This window comes from Eumetopias jubatus, unplaced genomic scaffold (assembly GCF_037043125.1).
Source record: "Eumetopias jubatus isolate StellerSeaLion01/CBP00866 unplaced genomic scaffold, mEumJub1_p1.0 scaffold_4, whole genome shotgun sequence".
Lineage (NCBI taxonomy): Eukaryota > Metazoa > Chordata > Mammalia > Carnivora > Otariidae > Eumetopias > Eumetopias jubatus.
Window position 1 is genome coordinate 68877214 of NW_028274810.1, and position 15899 is coordinate 68893112.

At 49.2% G+C, this 15899-nt stretch overlaps 1 protein-coding gene across 1 annotated transcript in view; it reads left to right on the forward strand.

Moving 5' to 3' along the window:
- Positions 1–15899, forward strand: part of AGBL4 (AGBL carboxypeptidase 4) — a 1510278-nt gene that overhangs the window by 1392834 nt on the left and 101545 nt on the right. Inside the window, exon 8 of the mRNA XM_088022849.1 lies at positions 6458–6572. Coding sequence (XP_087878975.1) covers positions 6458–6572 — 115 coding nt within the window. The remainder of the gene's footprint in view (positions 1–6457; positions 6573–15899) is intronic.

Below are 15899 nucleotides of genomic sequence, written 5' to 3' on the forward strand. Positions count from 1 at the left end.
CATTCCCCCACTTCGCCAGTGAGAGACTGAGGCACCGTCTTTCCCAAGGGTCTCTTGGCCCCCAGGAGACAGGCCAGACCACAGCCCCACAGGGCCTGGCTGCATCCCCTCCCCAGCCCACGTTGTGCTGGGGAAGGCAGCAGAGTCCAAGGCTTGGAAGGATGGCTGAGATACCTTCAGCTCAGTTCATGCTTCTTCCACATTCACCGGCTCAGTGACCTTGAGCGGGGAGCAGACATGTGGGGCCCGGTCCTCCCCATCTGGCTGGGAGCACAGTCCTCACAGCCGAGCAGCTGATGCACCTGCTGCTGGGAGCAGAGTGAAACACTGTCATCACAAAACTCTGGAGGGGCGGTGGTAAAGGTGGCAAGGCTTCGATCTCCTCAAGGCTCCTCTTGGCGGTTGGATGGCTGATTCTCAGTTACCCCTCGGCTGCCCCCAACCCCACTCATGGCCTCTGTGAGGCCAAACCATCCTCATTCTCCAGCCGTGACATGAAAGATCCAAGGAGCTCCGGAACCACCCTGTAGCGGGGTGTGTGTCAGCACGGTCTCTGGAGCTAGCCTGCCTGGGATTGGATCCCAGCTCTTCCGCGTAGGACAGTATGACCCTGGGGACATTCCATAGTCTCTCTGTGCCTCAGTTCCTTTGTCTTGAAAGGGAAATAACAATAGGAACCCTGCATCATAGGGTTGTTGTAAAGATTAATGAGTTCACAGCCATAAAACATTTAGGACAGTGTCTGGAATACGGCAATAAGCACTAAAGAAGGGTCACTATGGAGCACCTTGCAGGTGCCTGGTGTGATTCCTCTGACCGCCGCAGGGCTCCCAAACCCAGGTGTGTAGCTTCTGTGCTGTGTGCCCCCGCCCACCTCCTTCCTTGCTATTTTCCTGAGGGAGCTGTTAGCGGAGCCCTCCTCATTTCTGCACCAGGAAGACCGGATTGCAAGTCAGAGGTTTGGCCAGGACTGGACCTCAGGTGTCTGATTTCTGGTGGAGTGAATGTTCTTTCACTGAAGCTTCCTGGGATTGTTGGGACAACTCTCACCAAAAAGTGCCATTGGCAGAACACTTGTCCTCTGAGGAGCCTTCATAATTGACTCAATCAAACCCATATTTATGCATGCGAGTATGGGCGAGGCACGCCACCCTTTGGAGGGCAGCATGGGGAAGTGGGCAGAGCCAAGGCCTTGGACTTGGGCAGGCCTGAGTGTAAGTCCTACCACCTCCACCTCCTGGCCTCAACCTTTGGCAAGTTCCCACCTCTTGGAGCCTCTGTTTCTTTACCTGCAAAACGGGGGCAGCAATGTGGTCCTCAAGGGGATGCTATGAGGATTAAGTGAGCCTTGCTGCCATGGGCCATGGAGCCCTCCGGGGCTCAGACTATGGGGCTCACTCCTCGGGGTTACCCTGGGGTGATAAGAGGAAGAGAGGGGAGAGACACACACGCCTACACACACACATACACACACCATGCACTCACAGCCACCGGGACCAAGCACAACCTAATGTTTCCTACAGTGAAGTGGTGACATTTGATCCTTTCCCCCTCCCCTCCCCCACTGTCTTCCTCCCACCTCTATCCCTCCCCTAGTCTCCCTCTTCTCCTCTCTCTCTCTCTCTCTCTATCTCTCTATCCCTTACAGCCTCACATTATAAGTGCAACACCAGACCCACTGGGGTGGGGGTGAGGGGTCATGGGCTTTTCACTTCTTTCACATCTGTGAAATGGGCAGGGTTGGGGGTGGCAGGGCAAGAACGAAGACTGTGAGCCTCAGGTTCTTCAGGGCCAGACTCCCTGTGACTCCATAATTGGAGGCCCTTGGACTGAGCTCAGGGCAGACAGGGACCTGGTCAGGGGAAGGCCTGGAGTGGCTGCTTTCATGTGACCCACACTCTGGGTCCCGCAGAGACCCCCAACTGTCTCACTTGAAGCCTGAGCTCCTCCCACTGCAACATATTGCCTCTTAGAGGCAACAACAATAAACCTTACACAGAACTCTCTAGAGAGAAAATCCTGCAGGCGTATATGCAAATCATTCTACAAATCACATGCAAATAGACTCCTGACTCTTCCATATTGCCTTAATGGAAAGGGCACCACTTTGAAGCCAGGAGAACTGGATCAGAATCCCATCTGGGCCCCTGTGAGACGTTCAGCAAATGAAATCAGCACCCTTTGTTTTTCTACCTGTACATGGAGCCAAGGGAACTACAGGTCAACCCAGCTAAAGAACATACAGTGCACATCACGGGTCTGTCTTTATCCATTCATGTCACACATATCTACTGAGGATGTTCCCTGCGCCCGGCACTGAGCTACATGCTGGCAAGATAGTGGCCAAGAGGTAGACCTGTCCTTGCCTGCCTGGAGCTCGCAGTCTGGAGGGAAAGAAAGACTTGAACAGCAGATGCAAGCGCCAATCCCCAAACCCCCAGGGCACAGGAAATGTAACTTTCCCGACTTCTCTGTAACTGAACTTACTTCCCATTTTGAGGTCCCATTCTGCCAGGGAACCAAAACTTAATCTCCACCATTTGGGGATCAGCTTTCCCCAGGATTGTGTAATGTCAGCGAAGAATGGTGATGCTCTTGGGGATGGTAGACAAATAATGTCATCATCCATGTCACCATCTATCCACACTGCTTCCCCTGCACCTGCCACATCCTCGAGACTTTCTGGGCCTTGGTCACTGCAGATCAGCACCATGTCAGACCCTGGTTCCTGACTGCAAGACTCTATGTTCGCTGGTTCTCTGCTAGCTCTGCCCCTGACCTCCACCCTGTCCACCTTCAGGACTCCGAGCCCTCTGCTTTTCCTTCCTCCCAAACCACATTCCATGCTGCAGTGGGGAAGCCCAGGTCTGCCCCTGTACTTGGCAGTGGTCTCCTGTGCCCTTCATATCCTTCAGCTGGACTGGCAAGTCCCCGTTTACCTCTTCTCTTTCTCTCTCAACATCCTCTCATCCCCACACCTTCAGCCAAACCAAATGGGAGCAAAGGTTCAGACAACACACACGTCCATTTCCTATGGGCCAGACACTTTGCTTCTACTAACTTACAGAGATCCTCACAACAACCTCCATGGCAATTTTCTTCTTTCCTTCTTAACTGATGTGGAACTGAGCACCTGAGAGGTTAGGCCACACGGCTACTCAAACCCAGATAGTCCAGTTTCAGAGTCTGTGCCTTTAATCACGAAGCTATGCCCTAAATTGAAGAGCTCTTCATTGGCAAATGGGCCTCCTTCTCCCTCACCTTACAGCCTTTGTGTAGGATTCCCCGGAACGCCTTCTCCTGGCACCCCTTCATCTGGCTCACTCTACTCATCCTTCACAACTCCATTCTCCACAGCCCCTTCCCAGGCCCTCTGGGTTCTCAGGGCTCCCCGGCTGTTCCCACCTGAGCCCATCACTACAATGGGAGTTGCTTTCTCACTGTGCATATTCTAGGGCAGAAACCCCTTCTGTATCTTGCAGTGCCAGGCTTATGGTGCGGACCTGGCCCTGTGAATGTTTATGGAATGAGTGATTTTCAGTTCAGCTGACCCTATACTCTGTCAAAGTCAAATGAATGCCTGGGGCCAGTCTACCAATGGGCATTTATTAAGCACCTGCCGTGTACCCTGCCCTGAACCAAGTACACTAGAAGAAATAACTATGAATAGCTATTTGGGGTTGCCTGGTGAGGTTCATCCTGACCAGGCCAAGGTCAGCCCAGGGCAACGATCTCTGTGGCCCGGCTATAATTTCTGATCATCTACCACTTTTCCTTCCTCTCCCCCAGCCTCTCAAGCCTCCAGTCTTCCCATTGTCCTGCTTTCTTCCACCTTCCTGATTAAATCAATTCAAAAGAAAGGACCCAGCAAACTTGTTTACCAAAGAACAGAGACTGATCTAAGGAGGTTGATTGTGTCTCCCTACAGGAGGGAGATTATTCTCCTCACTTGATAGATGAGGATCCTTCTACTCTGGGGGAGAGGAATGAAAGGATGGAATCCCAGACTGCCAGTGTGGAATGTGTCCTTGGGAATTACTGACTTCTTTCTTCTAACTTTAAAGATGAGTGTAGGCTGGAGCCTTTCTAAAGCGCACACAGTAACTGAGCCACAACTAAAACCCAAGTTCTCAGACGACTGGTTTGTTGGCTTCTTCAATTCAGCATCCTTGTTCCCAAGTCTCATTGCTAGCAAACCTCACAGACCAGGACCCCCAGTTCCAAATTCCATTCTGCTTTTTCTACCCTCAATGCCTCTCAATCTTCGATCTCAGTGAGTTGATTAAAGCACATGACCTTTTCCAGGTGCTGTGTCAGGCAGTTCAAGTACAGGTGTTCTAACCCCAGTCACATGGCAGTCTTCCAGATTGGTTATTATTACTCCTGTATCAAGATGAGGAAACTGGGCAGAGAAAGCCAGTAGCTTCTCCAGCTAATAACCAGTTAGGGTCCGAATGTAGGTGCCCAAGTCCTTCTGCTTCCTCAGTCCATGCAATGCTTTTGGCCTTTGACCAGGGGCGGCATTTCCTCTCCACTCTTGCTTTCTCCAACATTTCTCCTCATATTCCTCTCCACTTGCCACCCCCTCACATACACTCACAAAAGCAAAGGCTCTCCTCCCAATTTCCTGATCGAGGGGAATGATTCCTGTTGAGCTGTATCTGACCTCTAGCTGAGAGATGAGTCTAAAACCTCTCCTCTCCTTGCCCCACACTCACTATGGGAGAGGGAGCTCTGGATGGCTGCAGCTTCTGTCCTGGCTTTGTCTTCTCTCATCCTTTTATTAGCTGCCTAATTGGCAGCCCAATTAATCTGCTCATCTGTGAAGGAGGATGGATCACAATGAGCTACTCCATTTCCAGAAGCCATTCTCTGTCATTCTCTGAGGCAGCGTGGCCAGGCCCTGAGCGCAGGCTGGTTCCTTGATGGAGGGCTGCTCCGGGAGCTGGGGTCAATTAGTGGACAGATTAAGCAATTATTAGCCCCTAACAAGGGCACCTGGCATCATTACCCTGACTGTTTACTGGCAAACTGCAGCTTTAATATGAAGACCAACAAATAAATTAGGGCATCTGGTCTACTGCCGTGTCGGTCGAGAAGTAGATGATGTCCAACTGGCTTTCGGCTGCCAATGGATTCTGAGCCCTGGCCTAATGAAAACCCTGAGATGTCCCTCACTGGTCACAGCAGCTTTGGGATGTACTGTGGAGCCATTTATCATTCCAGGAGCTAAGTGCTGCCACTGGCCCATGGATTGTTCGTAGTTAACCTGCTGCTTCCTCCTGTCTGTCTGTCAAAACATGCTTATCTTCCAGGGCCTAGCTCAAAAGCTTCTTTCTCCTTGATGCCTTTCCTTCTCTCCCCAGCAGGAAAGGAGTTCCCTTCTACACTCTGGGAGGGTTGTGCATCCTCCTACCGCTTTCCAGCATTACAGTTATTTCATGGAATGCCAGAGCTCCATTTTGCCTATTGTTTTCCAGGTCTCTGAAGAAGGAGTTAAGAAATGTGGAGAAGGAAAGGGAAGGGTGAGGACTTGGGTTGTTTGTTTCCTCACCCCCGCTCCTGTCAAGGTATGCAGTCTATCACCAGAAGGAAGCCAACGAGGGCAGGCTCAGATTTGCACTTTAGGAAAATGACTTTGGCTGTACCGATGAGGACACGTTCCAAAAGTGGTCGCAGTCATTCAGTCCAGATGTGGTGGTGGCCTAGAATAGATGTGCAGCAAAGGGATGGAGATACAGGGCAGATCTGCTAGATTCAAGGAAGAGATCTGGGGACTGACTGCCTGATTGTGGGAGGAGAATCATGGAGAATTCAGCTTTTCTAAATTTGGTGACCTGGAGGCAATTGTTAGTGCCAGGGAGAAGCAGCAAGGACAGCCAGACCCAGAGTCTGCGAACAGCGGGTCCTCAAAGTGGGGAGAGGGGCAGAGTTGGGATATCAAAGAAACCTCCCTCTCCTCATGTGACTTTAACCAAATTCCTCCTCCTCTCTGTCTTCTGGTGTGACTACCAACAACAGGAAGGTTTAGATCCCTGAGTCCCTGACCCCATAATTGTCCAATCCAATGTCAACACTTAGACATTAGAGAATATCTCTTAATTCATCGTTCGGAGTTATCCTGCCTCTCCCCCATCTCTGTCTGTCAAAATCCGGGCCCTCCAAGGCACAACTCAAATGCTCTTTTCTTAGACGCCTGCGCGGTGCTTTGCAGCAGGACACATGCTCTTTCATCTGCCCATGGGCTTCAACATTATGTCTTGAACTGTCTCTTGGAAACAGAGATATAGTTGTAGAATTCCCCAGGCAACACTAATCCATAACCATATACCCACAGTGGTTGACAACATAGGCCAAAAATCACCTTTGGAGCTCTTACTGCTTCCAAGCTGAAGAAAATACGCTCCCTCCTTCTTGAAACACTTTGAGGTTAACCCAGATTCTTCTCCTTCCCTAGGGATCATTGACTTCCTCATAAGCCAGCACCCTATTGCCCGTGTCCTACGGGAACACCTGGTCTTCAAGATTGCACCAATGCTCAACCCTGATGGAGTCTACCTGGGCAATTACAGGTGAGGGGCAGGGGAGAATGCTTGGAAGCTGGGATGGTGGGATGGAAGCAAGGAGAAAAAGGGGATATATTTTTGAGAAAGAATTTTCATCTTACCCATGAGTTCATTAGAGGAAGTTTCTACCCTGGTTTTTGAGAATGTGGCTAATGATCCTTGGATGTTTCATGCATAGCCACCTGAGGTAACTTACTGGGATTTTCTGATCAGCTTGCTGGGCCAGGAATCAGGAGAGCTAGAATCATTTTGGACACTCACTTCCATGTAACCTTGGGGAATTCACTTTCCGGCTACTGGAAAGGCTACAGCTCAGATCAGAACGCAGATTGTTCAATACCTAGCCAGGTCCCTTTTAAACGGTTTCGAGAAACTGAGCATCAGTTTCCTAATGAAGGCAATGATCACATACCTGACAGGGCACTGGTGAGAATCAAAAGAAATGGTGGAGACAAATGTGCTTTCAGAATATCCTATGGGGGTGATAGCAATGACTATTTTGATTCTGTGTTTCTTTTTGGAGAAAATTAATGAAGGAGGGTGGCATCCCAGGTCATCTGAGCAGCATTTCTCTCTGATGTGGGCATACAAGTTCGCTTCACATGCACTCATGCTCTCAGACCTTGAACTCTCTTTCTTCTGGCTGAGCACCATAATTTATAGTCTAAAATTTCACTGCCCGGTGGATCATCTGCCAATAGAACATTGAATCCTTTGAGATAGTGTGATTACTCTTACTTGACAGTTGAGGCAACAGACTCGCCTCAAGTCACACAGCCAGTGAAACACTGACTAGTTGTCTAATTTCACTGTGCACATTACGTATCTTTAGAGCAGATTAGTCCCACAACTTTCAAAGTAACATTCAGCCTTGCAGCTTTTGCATGAGAGGCTCTGTCTGACCTGGTGCCTATCTGTCCACCATTCTGCCTCACCCCCCACTCTCCACTCTAATAGCCACTCTAAGCAAAGCCTAGCTCCCTAGACATGTCCTGTTGGTCCCTGATTCCTAACCTTCCTCAAGGCTGCCCTCTGCCCAGAACCTGCTATCCCTTCCTTATCTTATTAACCCTTCTTCGTACCACAGCTCATGTCTCCTGTTCTGGAAAGCATTCCCCAAACCCCCAAACAGAATTAGTTACTTCCTCCTCTAAGCACCCACAGGCCTGGTTATTGAACAAGACTTATCCCATTGCATGGACTCCACTGGCCTTCAAGCCAGCAGAGAGCAGGGACTGAGACTTCACGGTCCTTGTGTCCATGGTGCCTGGTAGCAGGGATCAGCCTACAGTAGATGCTCAAAAACTATTTGATGAACATGAGTGAAGGAAAGGGATGACTTCATTGATAAAGAAACTAAGGCTACACATGAGATGGGATTTACCCAAGGTCAGAGGTACAGCTCAGATCAGAACCCAGATTGTTCAATACCCGGCCAGGTCCCTTTTAAACAGAGTTGGTTTCCTGCTTTCCAAAAGCATGGCAACTGGGTCCAGAGGGGCTTCCCAATACCTCTGGGTATAAGTTAGAGAGAGCCCATGGGATGCATGATGCCTTAATTAAAGACAGTTTTGCTTCCTCTCTTAATTGGCTCAAGCAATGGTTCATTAGCGCCGGCAGGTTTTATGGCTTGCTGCAGGCCTGAGAGCAATGCCTGTCCACCTTCCCTGGACAGAGCACACTGTTCGCAGTAATGGTGGTGGAAAGACCATTTCTTTATGTTAACATTTCTGTTTAATTACAAGAGTGGCAATGGTCAGAAAGAGGTCAATGCTGTCCACTCTACAGACTTATTTATGTCATCATCTGCTGTCCAGGGGTGGCAAATGGGAAAGAAGTCTGTGACCTTGACCAAAATGTCTCCCCTCTCTGGGCTTTCAATGGCCCCTGGGGTGGTGATGGGGAACTAGACGCTTTCTGTATGTCTTCAAGCTCCAGATTGTCCGATTTGGGGATTTAAGGGTAAAAGAGCTCCAACCCTCAGAAGTGGTTCTCTATTGAAGTTTAAACCCCCAACGTTTTCCTAGTGAGAATATGTGTTTCTCGTTATAAGAGCTGGAGCAAATCTCTAACCACAGGCATTAATCCTGTTGCTAAAACAGCTCTGAGTTGCAACATAGAGTCTATCAATCAGGAGAATTCACTACTAAAGATTTGGAGAAGGTGAAAAATAATAATAAAGTCTCAGGATTGAGGGCTTCAAGGTGCCTTAGAGGTGCTCCAGGCCAGCCCTGCCTGACTACAGCAGCGTGTCCCATCCCGGAGGGACTTGCCTAGGCATTGTAGGGGAGAAAGGAGTTGGGAGTTTGAGGGAGTTTGGGAAACACAGAGTTAAGCAAAATTAAATGTGTTCTTTCACAATAAGATCTTTCAGTTCTGAATATGCTAATCAATAGGAATCTCAAGAGGGGAACATAGTACCCAGTATTTCCCAAAGATGAGTCAAGGAACCCTTTTCCTATAGAGCTTGTTTCCCCCTACACCCTCCCCTAGCCCTCAGTGGTATTAAACTCATTTTGGAAAATACCACTCCAAGAATTCTGCTTGCCCACCCAGTGCCGTGTCAAGCACTCATACGCTTATCTCATTTCATCCCCACACAAGTTTGCGAAGGAGGGTGTTCACTGAGATTTCTCTGCTTGCAAATAATGAAAATCTACTCCAGCTAGCTTGAGGACTGAAGGAAAGGTGGGAGGGCGGGAGGGAGGAGCAAAGGAAGCAAGGAAGGGATTTGGGGAGGGAGGGAAGGAAAGTTGTCAGAATTCTGGGGCAGTGAACAGCACTGGACCTCAGAGGAACGCATCACATTGCTGGAAACAGGTTGGAACACAGACCGCCAGGTCGCCACCTCTCTCCTGCTCTCTTTCCCTCCTAACAGCCCCTCAGGATGTGCAGTCTCTCAAGCCTCAGAGAAGTGAAATAATCTGCCTTAGATCGTGTAGCCTGTGAGGAGCAGCCCAGGAAGCAGGCCTACCCCAGACATGCCAGACCCTGCGTGAAGAATGAGACACAGGCCTGCCCTCACGGCCAGGGACCTGCTGCTCCTCCTGCCCACCCCTCCCCCCCGCCCCATTCCTTCTTCTACATTAAAGAGACCTGTATTCCAATCTGGGAAGGAAAGGCAGGAGATTTCCCAGGTTTAATCACACAGAACTTGTATTTAATAAGACAAGTACCTATACTCTGGAATTTATAGTAAAATAGCATTTAAGCGCAGCTGATGGCCTCTGCGGCATGACAGATCATGCTTTTTGTGCGGAAGGCAGGAGCATTTGCTAACCTGACTCCCGGGTCTGCGCCTGGATGCTGGCCTCCGGAAGGAGTCAGGAGGGCCTTGGCTGGTTACAGGCGCGCCAGCATGCTCCCCGGGAGCCCGCGGCATGCCTGAAATGACATCACAGTGGGCCGCAATGATGCTATGGCATGGGATAGTGACGCCGGGCAGCCACACGCTCTGCCTCACTCACTCCACCCCAACGACGCGGGCCTCTTTTCAGCTCAGTCTGAGGCTTAATGCCAACTCAGGCCTCTCTGGGCACTGGCAGCACCCTTGCCTAGCCCTTGCCCCAGTTGGTAATCGTGCGGGTATTCATGTGACTGTTTAAGGACAACCTCCATCTCTAGACAGCAGACTCCATGAAGTCAGGACGTTGTCCACCCCTGTCCCCCAAGCCCGGCAGAGCGCCCAGCACGGAATGGGTCTCTGATCGGTATTTTCGGGGGGGGGGGGAATAAAGTCGGCAGCGGGGTTTAGTAACAGTGCCGTGGCTTGGAGCTATAGTCTCTGGTGTGGAGGAGCCCTGGCCGCATGCCTCCCCTCCCAACACTTTACTTGCACCTACGTGGCCTCCTAAGCCCGCTTGTCTCCATCTTACCCTGGTGTGGCATGGCTACCACGATTGGCTGCCACTATGATTTAGCAGGCTCTGGGTGCACAGCCACGTGTTGTTACTGTATGGACATTACACGTTTAAAGTCACTTACAAACCACATTTGATCTTTACAACAACTCTTTGAGAAAGGAAAGTCAGTTTCTATTATATTATTTTGAGCAAAGGGGAAACTGAGGCTGTGAAGGTGAAGAGCCGGGTTCGAAGTCACATGGTATATCCAGGGACTCTCTGCATCCCCAGACACGGCCTTTGTCTCACCAGCTGGAGCTGGAAGCAGAGAACGGCACTCTAGCGTTCCCCACCTTCCTGAGCTTTCTTGTCCTTGGGTGAGACACTCCTCTCCCCTGGCCTCAGTTTCCCTCCTCCCCTCTTGGAAGAGGAAAATGAGGTGGAAGTCATCTTCTGCCATTTAGTAGTAGCACTGGGGAGAGGCTCTATCAAAATGGTATGGCTACACCATGGGTGAACTTGCCGACATTATACCATGTGAACTAAAGCCAGTCACAAAAAGACAAATGCTGTATGATTCCACTTATATGAAGTTCTTAGAATGGTCAAAATCACAGAAAGTAGAATGATGGTTACCAAGGGCTAAAGGGAAGGGGGAATGGGGAGTCACGGTTTAATGGGTACAGAGTTTCAGGTTGACAAGATAAAAAGGGTTTTGGAGATGGACAGTGGTGATGATAGCATGGCATTAGGAATGTACATAATACCACTGAATTGTACACTTAGAAATGATTAAGATGGTAAGTTGTATGTTATGTGTATTCTACCACAATAAAAAAATAATAAGAATGGTACCCCTACTGATGCCATGTGAGCATCTTCGGAGGGTTCCGGGGGATCTGCGGCCTAGAGGTCTTGAGGGATGAATCCTGTAACTTCAGGTATTACAGAGCCAAGAAGCTGCAAGGCAGCTCCCAGTCGGAAGGCCACTGGGGGTCGGGGGGGTGGGCTGAGTTGGTCTACAGTCGCGTCGGTGGGTTGGCAGTTCTCAGTGTCTTGCATCAGACGTGGCTGCCCATACGTGCTGTCTCAGCCGCCTCCTCCTCCCCATCACTCCCTCGGCAGAGCAGACAGCCCCACCCCTCGCTGTACCCCACTGCGATTGATTCCTTCCGAGCATGTGTAATGCACGAGTTGCCTTGCATTTGAAAAACAGACTCTCCATCTCCATATGACAATATGAAACTCTGTGTTGGGTTTGCATTTCTTAATTAGGCGCTTGTCATTGTATATTCCATAGAGCCACATATAAGTAAACAGTCATAGACCTTTGAATAAATTTATTGGTTTTATTTATGTTTCTGGGCATAAAAATCTATAATTACCAGGTACAGCCTCAGTATAACTGGTATTTAATGACAATTACTTTTTGTTACCATAGAAATGAGTCCAAAGTAGTTACCCATAATTTCTCATTTCCCAAACCTCACACATGCTGAATTGCAATATTACCATAGTAATTGCCTATTAGTCATCATAAAATACGCAGTTACCCAAAAGATAGCAGGATGCTATGAAATTTCTCATCTTCAGAAAACCTCAGTGCTTCTTGGGAGCATGGAGGTGGGGGAGAGCCACAGACCCCTCGGGGTGGCACAGAAATGATCCAGCTTTATAGCATGGCACCCCAGCCCCCGCGGTGGAAATGCATGGCCCTCCTGTCAGTGGACCCGCACCACATCGTGTCTCCTGGCCCTGGTGATCCTCACGTAGCCAAGGAAGCTCTGGTGCAGTAAATCCAATTTAACTAAGGTTTATTGAGGGCCTGCTGAGTGTCAGGCCCTGCGCTGGGCCTTAGGGAAGCAGATGGAAATCAGAGGCTGCCTTTGCCAATAAAAAGCCATGTTTGTATTAGAGGGGTGCGCGTGTGATGCCACAGAGGCCTAGCTAATAGTGCTAATGTCTAAGTGCCAACTAACTATGCATTAGATAGAGCATTTCATTTAACACTAGCAACAGCCCTGGGATGGAGGCAGTGCTAGAGCCCATCTTTCTCATGCTAAACATTTTTATGTCATAAAACTGAATACACTGGAACTAAAGAACACAGTAAGAAAATATTTAATCAGTATATGAGGAATTACTGAAATCCATAAGAAAATCTTGAATAACTTATGAGAAAACTAAAGGACAGCTAAAGTTAATTCACAAGGAAATTTTTAAAAAGTCGTCAAAAACTGGAGAAAGAATTTTATGCGATTGTATTGAGTGTAGTTGATATACAATATTATATCAGTTTCAGGTGGACTACACAGTGATTCGACAATTCTATATATTACTCGGCGTTCGGTGTAAGTGTAGTCACCATCTGTCTGCGTACGTTATTACAAATTATTAACTATATTCCCGATGCTGCACTTTTCATCTCCAGGACTTGTTTATTTTACAACTGGAATTTTGCTCCCCTCAATCCCCTTCACCTATTTTGCCCATCCCCTATGCCATCAACCACCAATTTGTTCTCTGTATTGATGAGTCTATTTCTATAGCTCCATTTTAAATACAGAAGGAAGTTGGGGTACAGAGGCAGAAAGGAACTTGCCGTGGGCCCCCCAGCAGGAAGGGTCAGAGCAGGTTTATGAATCTGGGTAAGCTGACCCTAGCCTCCTACAGACTTCGCCTCCAGCAGCATGGTGTCCTGAAATCAGGCAGCGCCTCCCTCTGACTGGCAGTGATGAGGGAGTGTTCTTGAAAGATGGAAGATATATAGGAATTCACCAGACACACAGACAGTAAAAAGGAGATTGGCACAGCAAAATGTCATTAAGCACAGCAGAGGCTGATACCAGGCAAGGTATTTCCAACACACACACACACACACACACACGCACACGCACACGCACACGCACACACACACAGACAGGCATCATAACTGGCTGACCTTACCCATCCTGACATCCAAAGGAGGAAACATTTTAAACTTTCCAAAATGAGGGGCGCCTGGGTGGCTCAGTTGGTTAAGCGACTGCCTTCGGCTCAGGTCATGATCCTGGAGTTCCGGGATCGAGTCCCACATCGGGCTCCCTGCTCAGCAGAGAGTCTGCTTCTCCCTCTGACCCTCTTCCCTCTTGTGCTCTCTATCTCCCATTCTCTCTCTCTCAAATAAATAAGTAAAATCTTAAAAAAATAAAAACTTTCCAAAATGGAATAGAACATACAATTAGCTACAGAAAATGTAAAATGCATGTCAGTATTCTCTTTGTTCTTTGACGGTGTAAAAACTGCACTTTTCATCATGCTAGAAATGGAAACCAAAGACCCATTGCAAGGATCACCTCACCAAGAGGTCTGCCACCCTCTTCTCACTGTGCCTCCCTCCCCATCCTGACCACACTCCCTGTCCTCGGGGTCTCTGTCACAGCGCCGTCAGCCTTGGAACAGGAGGTGAGCTGAGACCTCCGGTCCAGCGCTCCACCCAGGGCCAGGATGCCCTCAGTCGTCCCCCAGAGTAATAGCCAGGCTCCCCTCAATTTGTCCAGCTCCAGGCCTGGGTGGCTCCTGCCCTTCTAAAGCATCACCAAGCTACCAGCTTGGACTGTTAGAGAGGGTTGGGATTCAGGCTAAGCCTGCCAGCCCATCCCTTCTGCTTTACCCCCGAAGGATTATTCTGTTTTATTCTGTCTTTTACGTGGTAGCTCTTTAGCTGTCTGAAGACCGTGTGTCCCCTCACTTCCCCCCTCTCCAGTCCAGACGTTACCATCTCCTTTCCCCCAGGCTGGACATCCCCCAGAGTCTTGTACCTTTTCACATGCAATCTGACATCCATTCCCCTGCCCGTCCTTCCTGCTGTCCTCTGAACATGCTCCAGATGTTTGTCATTGTCTTCGAGGCCTAGTGTCCAGGACTGAACAGTTATGATGATGATGATGAAGGTGACAAGGTGGTGGTGAATAGTCGACATCTATGGAACCTCGGGGCCCACCACCGTTCGAGGCATTCTGCACATATTGTTCCACTTAATCCTCAGAACATCTCTATCATGATTCTCATTTTACAGATGAGGAAACTGAGGCATAGATAGATTAGCAAAGTCCCTTAAGTTCATAGAGCAACTAGTGGAGCAGGAGTAGGAAGGGACGATCCCAGGCCTAATTCTGGGGACATACTTCTGAGGCAGCCTGCACACACATTTCTCCCCGACATTCTGGGGGCGTACCTCTCCTGATACAGCCTGCACACGTGTTGCTTTCTGACATTGAGCTCTCCTCAACCTACTTGTTTCCACTTGTATTTCTGCTAAGTCACAACTCCCCTGGCTTTCCCTAGAGCCTTACAAGAAGCCTGTGGCATGTAGACAGGGTAGGAATCACTCTCTCTCTTTGAACAAAGAAGAAACCGAGCCACAGAGAGGCTAAGTAACTTGCTCAAGGTCACACAGTGAGCGAGCCTATGGTTAGTCAAAATGAAGTGCAAGCGACAACGGGGGCCAGACAGCCTCACCTCCCAGAAGCCCTCTCCTGCTTTATGTAACCTGAGCGATGTTTCTAAGAAGGCTGAAAGGGCACTGGGGCTGGCAGTGTAATCAGGTGTCTAACCCACAAGTGCACACCGCCAAAACCAATTATTCAAATGAGCTTCGCAGCCAGGTTCCACAGAAAAGGCCAGATGGCTAGATGTCTGTGGAGGCAGCCCCCCATCTCTGTCCCTGCAAGCAGCTGAATAGCATTTCAAAGTTAGAGTTGATAGCAAGTTGATTTTAATAATTGATTCTACAGCGAAGACAGGCCTCTGAGGAGACCGTAACCCAGAATGAGTGGCTGGGGAGTCTGGGGGAGCAAAACAATAGAATCAAGAACTTTTGTCATTTCTGGTCTTAGTTCCTAAACCACTGCTTGAAGAGTGGTTAGTTCTCTGTGTAAAATCCTCCCGTGGCTCCCTGTTGGCCATCAGCAAGAACCTAACCTCTGTAGCCTGGTATTCAAGCATGCGCAGTGTCCAGGAACTTCCTTCTCAGGTTCATCTCCCACTGCCCACCTTGCTCCTGCCCTAACACCCTCCATCCGCTCTTCTCGCCTTCCTGGGCCCTTTGGAGGGCCCTAAACCGGCCCACTCTTGCTCACACCTGTGCCTTTGCTGGTAGTCTGCCTCTGCTTCAGAAGTCTTTCAACTCAACCATTTCTTCTCCCTCTTCTTTAATCCTCTTCCTCCCTCCTCCCCAACCACCACTTCTTTCCGTCAGGCCTTCACACAACACACACTTGGTACTGGGCACTGGGGAACTGAGATGGGCTTTGACCTGTGCTTGCCCTCAAGAAGGAGGTGTTGTGTGAGACGAGCCTTGAGGGATGAGGAGGAGTTAGCCAGGGGAAGAGATTGGCAGGCGGGGCGTTCTAAAACAAAGGAATGATGTTAGACAACAACAGTGTTGATAACAATACAAACATTAATTGAACTTATGCAAGCTACCAGGCAGGCCCTGTTGTAAGTGTTT